At 50.1% G+C, this 16,751-nt stretch overlaps 1 protein-coding gene across 9 annotated transcripts in view; it reads left to right on the forward strand.

Annotated features, from left to right (window-relative positions):
- The window catches only part of Atxn7l1 (ataxin 7 like 1), a 221,338-nt gene that overhangs the window by 173,505 nt on the left and 31,082 nt on the right, over positions 1–16,751 (forward strand). For all 9 annotated transcript variants that reach the window (XM_029540530.1, XM_029540532.1, XM_029540529.1 and 6 more), the window contains one exon: positions 16,362–16,642. In XM_029540530.1, coding sequence (XP_029396390.1) covers positions 16,362–16,642 — 281 coding nt within the window. The remainder of the gene's footprint in view (positions 1–16,361; positions 16,643–16,751) is intronic.

The raw sequence follows: 16,751 nt of genomic DNA on the forward strand, positions 1-16,751 counted from the left end.
GACAAAGAATGGGTGTACATTTGAGAACCGAGCTGTATGTGCCTAAGGAAAAGAAAACAGGGGAGGACTCCTCTGTTATGTGTTTGCCTCTCAATTTTCTGCCTCAATGAAGAGAAACAGGGGTGTAAGCAATCAAGGCACAGACTGACAGTCCACGGAGGGAGGAGAGAAGGGAGGAAGCCATGATGCTGTCCCAGCCCTGGAATCAGTCTCCCTCCCTCACAGGACTTCTGCTCCCCTCCCCCAGGACACTGGGTATCTTATAACTAACTGTAGGGCAGAGAGAAAGGGGAGGTCACCCCTCTGATGGGGAGTCTTCACGAAAAAGACACAAGCAGGTCCCCTATGGGCCCGACAAATAAGAAACCATACTGAGAATAGGAGGGACTTGGGACTAGCTTGTCACAGCTCCGTCTTCCAGGCCTCCTGAAGACAGAGAAGGGACAACTGCGGAGCGTGTCTAATTTATATGTTTAAAGAGAAATGGCGTTCGTTAATTAATGGTAGTTAATTGCACTTAACGTCCTACCCAGGAAGGCTGTGGAATACAATCACCCATCAATGGGGCAGGCACTGTGTGCTGGAAACTATGATGACTTGTAGAGAGCTAATTATGCCAGATCAATGGAAGAGCCTCAGGTGATAGTGGGAGAGGTTGGAACAGGGACTTGGCTGCAAACAGCTCTGCTTCATACACTAGCTGCGTTCTCTGTGGGCCTCTGGAGCATAGATCTATCCTGTGTGACGGTACAGTTGCCTAGGAGAGCCCTGGTCGGAGGGTGACAGTTGGGGTGACCTCTGATCAGTTTGTAGCAGTGTGGAACCCCCAGGCCCTCCTCTCGATGCCCGCAGAGAGCCAAGGGCTTAGCTGCTGAAGAGGTAATCTCTGTGAATGGGTCTCTTTGCTCGGCGACCTTGGGCAAGTCTTTTGATTTTTGCCGTGCCTCGGTTTGCTGTACTGTAAAATGGGTCTAGTCATAGCTCTGTTCCATGGGATGCTGTGAGGATCCAGTAGCTCCCTCGTATGGCAGCAAGTTCAATACACAGGTCAGAATACGTGCACAATACATGTTTAAGGTTAGTTTCAGTTATCATTACACTTCCATCTCTGCCGAAACCTCATGGCCTGGGACTAAGAGTGAGAGGAGTTCACCCAGCTGGGACATCCATCCTAGAGAAGTGGCTCTTCAGAGATAGGCATGGTAGCATAGATGTATGATTCCAGCTAGAGGAAGAAATTATTGGGGTTTAAGGGCTCGACTGTGTAGTGAGACCCCTGTGTGAAAAATAAAAAGCCGCGCGGGTTCAGGGGAACCCATGGGAATGGAAAAATGGTGAAACAACTTATTCAGGCTGAGGGGTGTTGCTTCATTGTAGAAGCATTTACCTAGCTTGAGTGAAGTCCCCAGCACTGGAGAAGCATTGAAGAAGAGTCTGGGAACGACCTACGGACAAATGTAAGGAAGGCGAAAATCCCGGAATGAGGAAATTACAAAGCGAGCTCACCTTATGCAAGGGCAGCAAGGGGGTCACATGGTCTCATAGCACTCTGTTCTCTTGGCCACGAGGCCTCTGTCAGGGGAACTGCTGCGTTAGATCAGTTTCCGCAATCAGCAGAGTCAACCCTCTCCGCATGCTAAGACCCGTCATGGGCAAGGCGCCTTCAGCGAGGGGCGTAAAGTGTTGTTGAAGCAACCGGCCAGATGTGTACCCGAGAGGAGCTGAACTGACAGCGTGAGTGTACCCCAGTTGTTGGACTAGCTCACGTGGTACGAGCTGTGCGGTCTGCAAACTGCATGTGGCTGTCCTGCACACGGCACACGGGACAGGCTGCAAGGCCAGCGGCTTCTTTAGTCCGCGAGGAGGGATGTCACAGCGGCGCTGGTCTAGCACCCACCGAAGGGCCTGAAGAGTTCATTGAGAGCCTCTCTGGTCTTCAGTTCTCATGGAGAAGCAGAAAAAACTGGTTTCCATGTCGACGGAAGATGACAACCACAGTGGTAGCAAGAAAGTAGATGCACTCTCCAGCAGGGGGCGATGGTGGGCAGGTGGACCAAGGGTTATGAACGCTCTTGGGTATGGAAGGGAGCCAGCACTGAACTTGAGGCAAGAGAATCGAATTCAAAGCCAGGCTCTGCCACGGACTTTCTGTGTGTCCTTGAGGCAGTCACTTAGCACCCCTTGTCCCATTTTAAGCCTGAATTCTAAACTGCAATCACCTCGAGTGCCCCATTACCTATTAAATTAGAGTGAGCTCACCGCAGACAGTTTACTCGCTCCCACCTCCCAACTCCCTAAGTAGGTACATTAAATGCATGCTGGGGACTAGAGACACTGGCTCAGCAGTTAAAAACACTGGCTTCTTCCCCAGAGGACCCAGGTTCAATTCCCAGCACCCACATAGCAGCTAACAACTATCTGCAATTCCAGGACTTTGATGCTCTCTTCTGGCTCCTGGGGGTACCAGGCACTCACGTGGTACACAGATGTACGTGCAGGCAAAGCACCCACCCACGCAGAATCAAATTTACAAACAAATTTTAAAGCTGCATGTTGACCTTCAGCACTTTCTACATACATAGCAAACTGAAAATCGTATTGCCCCATGATAAACTGTGGAGCGGCTGAACTATGTCCTCATCTGGTAGGCCTTTTTTTAAGTCATCTGCCTAGTTTGGATGCCCTTCTCCTGTGCCTTATCCTATCTCATCATGTTTAACTTTGGATTTCCAAGGCTAGACCTTATAGTTGCACAACAGGGGATGAAGGCTGTCAGTCCATTGTGCGGACTGCAGGCATTTAAAAAAACAAACTTGCACAAAACTCTCTCTATAACATGAGTGAGCCCTGTGCGTGATGCTTGGTGATTATTATAGAGGGCATGTAATGGTTAGTGTAGGTGTCCATTAAATACTGAGTAAAGATAGGGGCATGCTCTAATACCAGGGGAAAAGAGCAGGGGAAGCTAGTATAATAGGTATTAATGGGTCATCAGGATTGAAATAGGGAATTTGGGGCCAACTTTCAGAGGGTCCTCACGCTGGTGGTAAGGCTCCCTCTTCGTGTAGTAGGCAACGAGGACGTTGGCATCTTGGGAGGCCTGTGATCGAGAATCACAAGCCATTCAGGCTTAAAAAAAATGAGATCTGACACGCTAAGCAACTGGCTCAGAGTCACACAGTGAATGCCCGCCACAGTGCGTTGAACTTGCCTTTCTTGCCTCTAATTCAATAAACACTCATGGAGACCTGAGTTCAGATCCCCACTGTCCACATTAAAACCAAAAAAAAAAAAAAAAAAAGAAAAGAAAAAAAAGAAAAAAGAAAAGGAAATGGGGCCAGGCCAGGGGGATGACTCCTTTGGTGAAAGGTCCCATTCCCAGAAGAACTCACATAAAAGTTGGATCCAGCAGTGTGTGTCCAGTGACAGGGGAGGGGTGTATAGGCAGATCCCTAAAACTCACTGGCCAACCAGTCTAGCCAAATCAGCAGCGAGCCCCTGATCCACCGAGAAGTCCGTCTCGGAGGCGAAGGTGAGGGCAGTCAGGGAAGACACCCAGCATGAACCTCGAACCCCTAGATGTACCCACACATATGTGCACATGCTCACACAAACACATATCATGCACACATGCACACATAGTGAAAAGAAAAGCAACCACCTCAGACCCCGTAGATCAGCGTCCACTGGGCTAAGTCTCTAGAGAGAAAAGGAAGCCTGCTTTATATGTGGTCGTCCATGGGTCTGGCAGCTTTCTGCAGCCTAAGCCATGGCCTAGGACTGTAAAAGAACACCGTACACGGATGGCCAGCCCGGGGAAAGCTCAAAGTCCAAAGCTGAATTCTGGGCTGGTGGTGCAGCTCGATGGGTGATTGTGAGCACCCCGTGCATGAGGGCCTGGGTTCAGCCTCCAGCAACCCCCCAAGCCAAAGAATCCCTAAAACTCACTGGCCACTATATAGTTGCCACTGAGTATACCTCATAAAGTCAAAAATCCTAAATTAAACCCTAAGTCAGAGACATCTGGAGCAAGGAACTGGACGGAGAAAACACAGCTCAAGACGGAATCTTACGCTGTGTCTGTTTTGTCAGAATGAAAATATTTTTTAAGCAAGTGGGGAAGGATGTCGTAGGGAGAGGGCTCGGAATGGGCAGAGGCATTTTTCACAGGAGGAGAGGTAGGCTCTGAATCCAAGGAGGCACAAAGTCCTGCTGAGTGTGGCATAATCAGGACCCTAGAAAAATGACCTAGGGAAAGAAAAGAGCAGTTTTCAGTTCTGAAGTCTCCTTGGCAGGCAGCAGTATCCAGGAAGGCTGGGGGAACATTCTGGAAGCCTTGAGAAGAGTGAGAATATTCCAGAATAGTCCAAGTGAAGTGCAGTAGGAGCCTGAGCCCAAGGTGGCGGCACATCCATGGGAGAGGATTCACGGGTGAGGGTCTGTAGATGTGGCATTGAACCACAGGGAGGGAGTTAGAATGATGGTGGTATTTTAGACTCAGATGGCTGGCTCACCGTTCCTGCCACTTCCTCAAGCAGGAGGGGGTCAGTTCCATCAGAATCTGTGTGTTGGGAAGGGTCTGAGAAATATCCGCAAAGAAGTAGGTGGTGGGCACTGAATGTTTAGACCTTGGGGTCAAGAGAGAGGTAGGTCTGGAACAGAAGTATGAGAGCCCTCCGTATAGACAGGACATCGACACTGTGGATACAGGCAGGACCTCCCCAAAAGGGATGTGCTGAGAAAAGAGTGAAGGCCAAAGATAGGGCCCTTGGAGATGGGACAGGAACAGGAAGAGGGGCCTCCAAAGCAGGGTCTGCTCAGCCTACTGTTCCTCCTGCTGCATCCTGCCCCCTCTTCCTGGTCCAAGTCCTAGCCATTCACTGGTTACCTATCCACCGGTCACTTTGTCCTTAGTCCTTCTTATCCACTTCCTCCTGGCCAGCAAGCCAACGCACTGCTGTCTGCTCTCAGTCCATGGCGTATCGCCTTTGCCTGCAATGCTCTCTCCCATGATGCTCTCTGCCTGCGATGTCCTCTCCCATGATGCTCTCTGTGTGTACCACCATACATTCCACATTCCTCATTCCTCCTACTCTGGGGTTGCACTGGTGCCCCCAGCATGGTGGCCTATTGGCAGTTGTGCAAACAAGAGGCCACTGTGACTAACACTTCTCCTCGAACTGAATGACACACGGAACCAGATGGGCCCATTGAAGGGGACCCTGTGATTTCCCGAAGGCAGCCACCTTCTGTCGAGAAGTGTTCGGATTGGCGGTATCCAATGGAAATGCAGTGTGTGCCCCGTGTTTCATTCTAAAGTATCAGCCACCTTGGGAAAAAAAAAAAACTATGAAATTAATTTTCTACAGTATATGTTCTTTAACGTGATAGAGCCAAAGTATTATCGTTTCAACATACAGTTAGTAAGCTAGTCCACGTTCCTGGCCTCACAGCAACCTCATCCCGCCCCCAGTTGTTGAAGTCCTGTGCTTCTTTTACCTTTGTGGCACATCTAAGTTTGCAGGAATATGTACCCCATGGCCAGATGACGTTTAGAACTAGCAGAGAACTCTGGCAGAGTCACAAACTCAAGTGGTCCCAAACACACTTAAACTCCGCCATAACTGAATCCTGTTTCTTATTTTAAAACTGTTGTGAATTTAAATATTTAGAATTCCGTTCCCAGCTCGAGAGAGCAGCCGTTACACTGCGCAAGCTGAGTAGTCACCAGCGGCTGCTATCAGAGAGCTCAGGCCTTGTCACGTTTCTGAGTGACCCCACGTGGGGACCCGTGGGTCTTGGATTTGCAAGTACTTTGGCGGGTCTTGTGAAGTGGAAAGAACACACTGTCCTTAATTGTGTTAGCCTGGTGCTCTGGACCTGTAGTGGGAACAGCAGGGGGACCTGAAGAGAATGTCCAGCCAGAGGCCCCTTCCAAATGAGTTCTCAATTGACCCATAAGGCCACGAGATTGCCTGCCTATAGAGCTGGCCGACTTGACAAGGAATGGGACAGCCGTTATCAGGATTTCCTTTCACAAGTAGCTCAGGTTTGAATGCATGGCTATGAACAGCACCTCCACGTCGGGTTGATCTCCGGGTATTTTCACACTAAGTTGAACAGTCTGCAGTTCTATGGTGTTGCCCTTCCTATGGCTTAGCAGAGAGTGGGGGTAAACACTTTAAATAAAAAGAAAGTGGAGGCTGGACTTGATCGTTCATGTGTTTAGACCCAGTGCTTCGGAGGCACAGGCTATCTGTGTCTGTACAGTGAGTTTCAGGCCAGCCAGAACTGCATAGTGAGACCCGGTCTCAAAAATAAATAGTCCAACAGACATAGAAAAAATTTAAAAGAAGAAAGGGGAAGAAGCCTGGTGAGATGGCCTAGTAGGTGAAATGCTTGCCGTAAGCTTGGTGACCCGAGTTCTGTCCTGAGAACTAGTTCCACAGTGTTGTGGAGCTCCACACAAACCATGTGCCATGCATGTGCCCCCACACACAATGAAAAGAGGGGAAGACATGTGGTGGTGGTGGTGGTGGGGAGCCAGGTCTGGTAGTACAGGCCTGTAAGCTCAGCTCCTTATAAGTCCGGGTCAGGAGGATTGAAAGTTCTAGGTCTGCCAGGGCTCCAGAGTGAGTTCAAAGCCAGATTGGACAATTTAGCAAGACTCTGTCCCCAAAATAGGTTAGGGGAGGAGCTCAGCCATAAAGTGTTTGTCTAACATTACAGGAGGCTTTGGTCACCAGCACTACAAGAAGGAAAGAGGAAGAGGACAGGGGGGAGAAAGAGGAAGACGGCATCGCCATGCCTTAAATCTGTCTCCTTTGAACTGCCTGAGAATCCACAGAGCAGTCTGTTAATCCTTCCCCTGCAGCTCTCCGAGCACTCTCCTCCAGTTTCCCTGCCTGCTGGAGATCACCCCTGAGGAAGTCAGAAGCCACAGAGCCCCTGGCTGGTGTTCCTGTGGTCCACAGTGACACAGGGAGATGGGCAAATGATTTAGTCCCTGAGCAAAAGACAACTGGGAATATGCCCACAGTCCCAGCACATGAGTCCATGATCCCAGCGCTCAGGATGCTGAGGGGGAGTGGGGATGACCTCATCTCAAGAAAGAGAGAGGAAACGGTGGTTGTTTGGTCTTTTGAGCCACATTGACCATTTCATCCTTTATTATGAGCCTCAGCTCTGCCAGGGTCCAGGCTCTGGCAGAGTGACTGCCAGCCAGGATAGCTTTGTCACCTGCTGTCCCTTCCCACCACAGCCAGCCTTGGCGAGTAGATAGATGATGTTGGCTGATGTGGGCAAGAGACAGGGGAGAGATGGGAATAGGTTTTCCTCCCGTGGATGGCTTGGTGCCTTCTCCTTGGGCCTTATCAACCTGCAAGTGTGTGTTGAATGCTAAATATGCTCCACTATTAAAAATGCAGGAGATCAGCCTGCTGTTCCAGAAGGAAAATGAGCCAAAGCAGAAGAAAAATCAGCAGGCTCCTGGCCCCCCTGTGCACACCCTACAGCACGGTGGGGGAGGGGCTCCCTCTTTCCAGACGGCCCCTCCCAAAATGCTTGGAAATGGGAGGTGAGTCTTCTGGGAGAGAGGGGACATGTGGGAGTTCATGTGCCCTGAATGTCTTCCCGGTGCTTTATGGAGAGGACCCAGCCAGATGCCTGTGGTAGACTTCAGGCTTAGCTCTTCTAGCCTGGTGCTGACATGAATTGGGGGTTGGTTCCCAGAAGCCACAGGGAGTCATATTGGGGTGTCTATGCAGGCTGTGAAATCTTTGCCTTCCCAGTACATGCCCTCCCTACACACACACACACACACACACACACACACACACACACACACTCATATACACTTGCATATGCACACATGCACACTCACACACAGACACACACACACTCATATATACTCCTGTACACACTCAAACATGTACACGCACTTGCATACACACTTACACACATGCACATGTATACACACAGACACACACACGAACACTCATACACTTGCATACATACACAAACATGTACACTTGCATACACACACATGCACATGCATACACACAGACACACAGTCACACACACACACACACACACACGCACACGCACACGCACACTGTGCTGCTCAGAACTCATCAGTGGCTTTCAATTGTTTGCCTACAGAGACAGAGAGCATATGAATGAAAAGGAATGAATGGGAATGTTTGTTCTGAATGTGTTTGTTCTTCTCTGAAGTAAATGGGAGCAGCTGGTCACAGAGTCCCTGGCCATTTCCTTGCTGTGTTTAGGGTTCTCCTTAAAGGGAGAGCCTGGGCATGGGATGCCAGGGTCATTTTGGGTGTCTCCTCTCACCCCTTCCTGACAGGGACATGGAAGACGTTTTTTAAGGAATCCCCATTTCTCTCCTGGGTCTGATTTGGCACTAGGAGACTTTCTTGCTCTGGCCATGGTACACAGGTAACAGGCTCTCTGAAAGGACGTCTTACCACTCCAACAGTGGGAGCCAGTGACCTCTGGTGGCCAGAAAGGGAAGTGTTCCCACTTGCTGCTCCTGAGTACAGCCAGCTCTAAGTAAGCCATTGCCAAAGACTAACTCACTCTTCCAGAATCCACTTAGCCCCAAGTCCCCAGCCCCACCTTCAGTTGCCTTCATGCTGTCTCTGCAATGATGTGAATCTTGATGACCAGCCGTCTCAATTGTGTGTCCGTGGTTCTTAGTTATGGGGCCATGCACTGAGCATTTGATAGGGTCTGGAGCTGTCCTTGAAACCTTGAATAGGCCCACAGCCCATTGTGCTCACAGCTGTTCCCAAGGGGAGCCTGTGTGGCATCCGATGCCCTACTGCATTCAGACCACTCTTTAGCTTGCTGTTTCTCCCACAGTCCTAGGGCACTAGGGTTCTCCAGGAATACTTAGCACCCCTTGGCCTCCTGGTGGGGCTGGGGACCCCTTTCTAAGCTCCCACACCCTTAGAAGTCCAGAATAAGAGAAAGCTGGAGAACAGGACTTCCTTCATCCCGCTGAACAGCCTAGAGGTGTACAGAGAGCCTACCCCAGAAGACAAGGTGCCCAGGAACCTCAGAGTCCCCATGCTGTTGAAGTGTAGGAATTGTCTTCTGCTAGTAGGCTGGGCAGAAAGCCCCATCCAGATGTAAGCCATGGTGACTCACCTAAGCTTGGGAGTGCCTAGGGACTGAGAAGCGGGATGTGGAGCCCTGGACGGGGTGGGCGGGGGGGTGGTCTCTGAGTATGGAAAGGCTTGTTCCCTTCTTCCATTTTTGTCTCTCCACTGTATTCCCAGGATTGGTCTTTTCTGGGTGAGTTTGGAAGCCACCTGCTCCCACCTGTCTGCTGCCTCCCACTCTGTCCACGGCAACCCCTAAGGACAGAAGGGACCAAGGGTTTCAGACGGTGACCACGGCTTACACCTCAGGAGGGCCCGTGAGAGAGTGAATGGCGCGGTTCTCTCCTGTTTCACTTCAACCTTGAGGCTGAGCGTCGCACCTGAGGGACCCTCTGGTCCCATTACCTCATCCACTCGTTTCAAATGTCATGTCTTCCTTTCACAGATAAGGAAACTTAGGTAGGCCTGTGGGGCTGACAAATGTTAGTCAGGTCTCGAGGAAGGAGGGACAAGCTAAAACCCAGGCTTACTCACTAGCCACGCCCTCGTCTTGTCACCCCTCACAAGGACAGAAGTCTGTAGGAGCTTGCTGAGACCCTACAGCGAGGGAGCTGCATGCTTTATGCCTTCACGAGAAAGCATCCAGCCACAGGAAAGGCAGGATCCAGGGGTGGGACACCTCCACAGTCAGTGAATTTGCCGGAACCTTTTATGTTGATTTGCTTCTGATCATTTTTGTGTGTCTGGAGAATGTTTATGGTGTGTGTGTGTGTGTGTGTGTGTGTGTGTGTGTGTGTGTGTGGTCACATGCGTGCGTGCATGTACTTGTGGAAGCCAATATCAGGGGTTATCAGGTAGCGTCCACATGCTTTCGTTTTGTTGTGAGACAAGCTCGTTTATTGCCCCGAGACTCACCGAGTGAGCTACGCTGGTTGGATAGTAAGCCCCGCTGATCCTGTTCCAAGTTGTCCTGCAGTAGGATCACAGGCATGGTCCAGCACACTCAACCTTTCACTGTGCTTGCCAGATATCAAACGTAGGCCCTCAGACTTACACAGCAAGCCCTGTATCAACTGGGCTCTCTCCCCCAGCCCCTGCTTCTGTCCCCCTTTCTACAATTCATCAAGGTCAGCTGATCCAAGCCCCCGTGTTCACCCACACACCACACCCCTAACTTGTCTCAGGGAGGAAATCTCATATATGCCCTCCTTTATGACGAATCACCTTTGCAATGGAGTTAAGAGGCTAAGCTTTGCAGCCCAGGATGAAGATTATTGGTGGCGATGCTGTCCCTTTCTTGGCCAACAGTGGGCGTTTGGCAAGCTTTTTCCACACATTCTGCATCCCGCCAGCCACTCTGCTGCCAGGACCACTCACCCCTAGCAGCCGTGTGGTGTGACCGCATTTCTCAGTTTACCGAGGCGGTGTTGTGTGGGAGAGGGTCCAGACCACGCAGAGAGTGGTGGTGCACGTTGTTGACCTCTGCCTTAAGATAGTATTAGATCAGCCCAGTAAACTTTCTTATCTACATGCCCTGTGGTTAGATATCTTCCGCTATGGTTTGCTAAAGGTATTTACAAGCTGGCTTCTTGCCTCAAAAGCAGGGTAGAGGGGGACTACCCACTCATCAGGGTGTGTGCGGGACCTACTATATCTGTCGTGGCAGGGCAGGACTCCGTGGCTGTTCTTTATACCCATTCTTCGTGACCCCTTGATTCTTAAACCTGTCAGACCATCCCTAGTATTTCTTCAACTTCAAGGCTTCCAATTAGAAAGAATTTCCTGGTGTCAGCCTTTCCCCGACCCGTCAGTATATCTCCAAGTGCCAAGTAGAATTCCGACTCCAGGAGTATGTTAAAAGAGCTAAATTCCTTTTTATCGGGATGATTTAATGCTACTACCACTTGGAAGGGAGGAGGCTGAGTAAGGTGGCCTATCAGGGGGTCTGCTAATAGACCAGAGACTCTCCAGACGCTGCCAGGCCTCTCGTACAAGCATGCGGATCTCTGTCGAATGAAGCGGTGGAAGAGATCAGACAGCCTCGAATTCACATCAGACACATAACCCACAGCACAAATACCATATGTCCTCACACTCCTGTCTGTCAAGTGTGTCTTTACCCCCACTTGTTAAATGGAGAAAGGCTGGCAATAATTTCCGCAAACCTACAGACTTTCCGAACCATTCTCTTCAGGCAAATCTCTTGACTATGGAAGAATAAGTCATGACCAGCATGAAAGCATGGCTGGCAGGGGGCAGCTGGCCCCGCAGCCCGGCAGTGACTCTCACAATGACACCCTCGTGATTCTCTACCTCTGCTCTTTTGCAGACATCACTGGGTAGGGAGGGGAATCTGCTTGATGCCATGAGAAGCATTTTTCTTAAAGCCAGAAGACCTACCTTGGTCTAGAAAGATCAATTCAGACAGGCCAAGAACACAATGAAGAAGACATGGGGAACCAGAGCAGCACAAGAGAAACAGACACCTCCCTGTGGTACCAGGGGTTGAGGGAGGGCCCATCTCCACACTGCAATGCCTTCCCAGGCCTGAGAGGAGGCACAGACATAACGAGGCGATAAAGGCTCCCAGCATCTTCGACACAGCTGGAATGAGCTACAGCCCTGGCCTCCCTGAAAGAGTTTGTGCCAAGTCCACAAAACAGGCATTTTTTCAAAGCAGCAGGGACTTCATGGGGGGGGGACCCTCTTTCCTTCTTAAACACAACACCTCAAAAGGAGGATAGTAGGGAGTTTATAAATGTAGTGAAGGATGAGAACAGAGGAAGAATCCGTCCCTTGACATGGAAGGGGAAGGACTTTGGGTTTTTTTTTTTTTCTTTTTGGCTCCCTTCCCAGGCTTGTTTATCTCCTACACACACACACACACACACACACACACACACACACACACACACACATACACTTCCTTGCCAGTCTGTGTTCTGGGTGCTACCACCTAGCCAGTTCCTACCAACTCCTCACCACCCATGAGAGTTTCACTTGCTGTGGTGGCACGCAGAGACAATGGGAGAGTTGGCCACCCTGTGAAATCACAGGTTGGGTATATTTGGCTTCTTTGCAAGCGGGGGGGGGGGGAATTAAACCGTATGTACTTCAGGGCTTACAGCCACCTGAAGGAGCCACATTTTGTTGCCTGCCTGAGGCTGCCGCATTACTATCTAGGAAGGGGAGAAGGGGAGTGTGGGGACTGGAGAGGAGAGCAGACAGAGGCAGTCCTGAGCTGGTGGCTGGCGGTGACAGCACACTCCTGCACCGGTGGCGGTGGCATGTGAGGGCGGGAGGAAGAGCTTTGAACATGAGCCACCTCTCCGTTCTCTAAAGAAGATGGAGTGCTGAGGGTCCGTTGTCTGTCACTGTGTGGCACCATCCTGTGCTCACTTATGCCCTTTGTCCAGCACTGCAGGGTCTTGGGCCAGTAATAGCCGAGAAGGGAGTCAGGCTAGAATTCGTTCTGTGGTGAGTGGAGGGGTGTCAAACGTGTGAGCCTCCCTCTCCTCACCTCTCAAGGTATGTCTGATCCTTCTCACTATCCCACTGCCATAGAACTGCCTACTTTTCTGCTTCCCCTCACCTCCCCTTCTCAGGCTTGGCCCAAACAAAGGCAGGTCACCTGAGGGAAGACCATAGCTTTTACTGGCGAGAACAACCACCCGGAGAAAAGTACCAGGGACAGCTCCCATGTGCAGCATAATTCTTTCCTCCAGCTGGTGAGTTCTTGGAATTCCCATTGCCATTGCGAAGATTTTATCCCCTCCTCGTTCTTCTGCTGATACGGGGGGGGGGGGGGGGCGGCTCACCTAACACCCAGGGTATTTACCTGGTGGCTAGCTCCCTTATGATTCATGAGGCCTTTAGAATTCTCCACTGGGTTCTTTTGCTCAGCATTTCCCATTCTTCATGTTTCTTCTGGTGGTTTCCATCTCTAGATCCCTGCCCGTGGGTATTGGTATCGGAGTCCTGCTGAAGTTCCAGAAGCATCAGTGATACAGAAAATAATGGGCAGTAGAAAAAAAAAAAACAAAACTCCACATTAGGGGATCAAATAAGAGACCAGGAAGTAGCCAGGCTGGGGTGCAGCTACGGGGTTAGCTGCCGTGCTGGCTGCAATGTCAGCTCAGTACACCTGTGTGCATGTGACTGCCTCGCAGAACACATCTGACAACAGCCTTTGACTCTAGAGGAGACATGTAGTCTGCATTGCGAGTGTGGGGGACACGGGGCAATTGCTCTGGATTATCTCATCCCAGGCGTCCCTCTGCACTTCTAACAGAGACTGGAGGCCTTCTGTGTCCTCTGCCGTGCTTCTGCAATGAGAGCCAGATCTGCAACTTGCAAGTCCTCATTTTCCTTTCGCGAAGTAATATGGCACGTGTGTATGTGTAATCTGTATCTCTCTATATACACAATGTATATAGAATATATATGTATGTAATATATGTGCATATATAGCATATATGTATATATACACACATTCATACTCACAGACTTGCTGAAGTATAATTTAGGTTGCATGAGGTTTGCGACTTGTGAAGTTGTTGCTTGGTACTTTTTTAAAAAGGATGGTAAAATATATAAAAATAAAAGTTACCACCTTAATCATGTTTAATGTACAGTACTGTTGAGTATAATCATACTGTTTCACACCCAACATATAGCATCTTTTCATCTTGCAAAACTGAGATTCTAGACCGAGGTCGTGCCCCCTCCCCCCTCCCCTCCCCCTCCCCCACTCACCGTCCTGCTTTCTATGTGACTATAGCTATGGTGGGTGCCTTGTGTAAGTGGGATCCCTTGCTTGTCCTTTGCCATTGGCTTGTTTCGCTCAGCATACTGTCCTCAGGGTCCAGCCATGGGTCAGAATTTCCTTCCTTCAGAAAGCTAAAGATTAGACATCCATATGTTGTATTAATAGCCATTTCGTTTGCTTCCACCTTCTGGCTGTCACAAAGAGGACTGCCATGAACAACAGTGTAAAGAGACTCCTTCAAGACCTCATTTCTAAACCGGGAGGCTCGTGAAAAGCCTGTAATCCCTGCCCTTGGCAAGACGATTAGGAGTTCAAGGCCAGCCTGGACTACTTGAGACAATTTCTCAAAGGGGGGGGGGGGGAAGGTCCGGATTCCTGTGATCTGTGCTTTTTTTGAATTGAAGAGATGAGCCGAGAAGAGTTATATTTCATAATTTTCCCATAGCGTTGCATTTTCTGCCATCGTGGTGTCTTTTTATATTCTTAGTCTGTTTTCTGCTTCTGTGACAAAATACCACAAACTGGGTGATTTTTATAATGGACAGATTTTATAATGCCCGGTGAGAAGGCTCAGGGGTCTGATAACAAAGGGCTGTTGACTGGTGAGGACCGGGTGGCTGCAGAGGGTATCAGCTGATGAGGACCAGGAAGACAGACGGAGAGCTCAGCTCTCTCTTCCTTTTATTATAAAGCTACCAGCCCCATTGTAGACAGACAGACAGACAGACAGACACGCACACGCATGCACGTGACTTCATCTTATTCTAATTACTTCTCGAAGTATTCTAATTACCCCTCCCCCATACTTCTAAACACTATCCGCATATGCATCTGGACACTTAAGTTTCTAAGCAAATGTTGAGAGATGCATCCAGACCATGGTGGACCTGATTGCTGATTTCACCCGTGTCTACATGGCCTCTTAGCACACTCCCACCCGAGAGAGTTTCTGGGACTGTTCTTCAGCAATTAACACGTGAGCACTTAGAGACTCGACACCGAACAGACAGTCGCTTAGCCCCGTCTCTGTGACTCCTGCATTCTGATCCCGGGTAGAGAGTCGGTAAGAGTCCTTGCCATTGTTCCCATTTCCCTTCTCACAGACTTGAAATCCCAAGCCACTTTTCTGCAGGCCAAGAAAACACACGGTCCAAGGGGGAAGTCTAAAATGTTCAGCCCCAGCTGGCTCTGCCGCTGTGTGCCCACTGGTAAAGACCTATAACTAACTACAGTCTGTGGTCCTGTTTCAAAAATCAGAAGGGTGGCAGGGAATGACGAGTTGCTGAAATAATTTTGTGAACGACTTGATCAAAGAAATGATCTGTGAACATGCCTTAGAGAAGCGAGAGCCAGCCATGTGGACAGATAGGATTCCTCCCTGCCAAAAACAGCCTCTGTTTCATGCCCTACACTGTCTGCAGGCATTCGAGAGCCGTATTCTCCATCATTTGGCATTCAAACAGCTAAAGCCATCTCCACTCTCAGCTCAAAGATGATTGGGGAACCGAAATGTTAGCAGTCTACCCTCCTGCCAGGAGAAAAGGAAACCTGGTGCAGAGACCAAAGCAAAACTTATTCATCTCATCTTTCAAGACATAGAGACGCATCCTCTCCCCAGCTCCCCCACCCCCACCCCCGACACAGGGTCCTCCCCGAATTAAAGAGTAGCAGAAATCAAATGCACATCCGTTCCTGGGAACTAGCAAGGGAATGGGGTGAAGGTGACAGATTCTGAAGAGTGAATGCACACCTTTGTGCTCTCGCCTTCTTAAAATTCATCCTCTCACCTGCCAGTCTGGAGAATTGCCTATTTACATAACTAGCTGCCTAAAATGGAATATTGGATAATGGTACACGGCGGCTCACTCGATTCGAGCCCATCCTCGGGATGTGAGCACGATCCAGAAGCCCTCCGACAGCATGGTGTGCCCCCTCGCTGGACTGCAGCCATGCTCTGTATGGCGTGAGCCTGTCAGTACTAGGGGAGCTAAGCAGATGTCAGGCCCGGATGGGGCTGGGGTGGGGAGACTCTCAGGAGCAGAAGAATGGGGAGGGGGACCTGGTTCCACAGTGGCAGGCTGTCTGCAGGGCACAGACAACCTGTCTTCCCCCGGCTTCACAGTGGTGGCCTTGTTTTGCCCAAGGTGCTGTGTCAGAGAGAAGCCACATAGAGGGCCTGAGAGGGGGGACAGAATCAGAGGATTCATGGGGACAGCCAGTCTGGGAGGTAATCAGTCTGCTCTTATCCACTCCGGGCGGGCACCGTGCCAGCCGCTCACCCCCTGTTGGTCCTTTACTCGGCACAGATCTCCCTCCCATCAAAAAACGGGGAATCACGCTGCTCGCTTACAGGAGGAGCATAAATAAGTGATAAGGAAGTGTTGTGATAACGATAAGCGGGGGTGTAGCTCCTCGGTGGATGGGATCTATCAAAGAAGGCGGCGGTGCATGTGTGTTCCTTTATCTTTCAGCGTTCCAGTTCCCGTAGTCAGTTTAGAGAAAATTCCTAACCTAGTGAAGGCGGATGGTGCCAATGTCAAAATGAACTCTACAACCACTACTGCAGCCACTTCCTCCTCCTCCTCCTCTGCCGTCTCCACCCTGCCTTTAATTAAGCCCACCTTGATGTCCAAGTCAGTGCCACCTTCACCAGAGAAGATCTTAAATGGCAAGGGGATTCTGTCAGCCACCATAGACAAGAAGCACCCAAATGGCACCAAAAACAGCAACAAGCCTTACCGGAGACTTTCAGGTATGTGTCCCCGTGGTTAGAGTCTGGCTCACGGTAAGGTGACAACTGAGTCCCATCTGTAAATCAGTGATGGGGTCCTAGAGGGAAACAGCCGTTTGGCTTGAACAGC

This window comes from Mus pahari, chromosome 7 (genome assembly GCF_900095145.1).
Source record: "Mus pahari chromosome 7, PAHARI_EIJ_v1.1, whole genome shotgun sequence".
Taxonomy (NCBI): domain Eukaryota; kingdom Metazoa; phylum Chordata; class Mammalia; order Rodentia; family Muridae; genus Mus; species Mus pahari.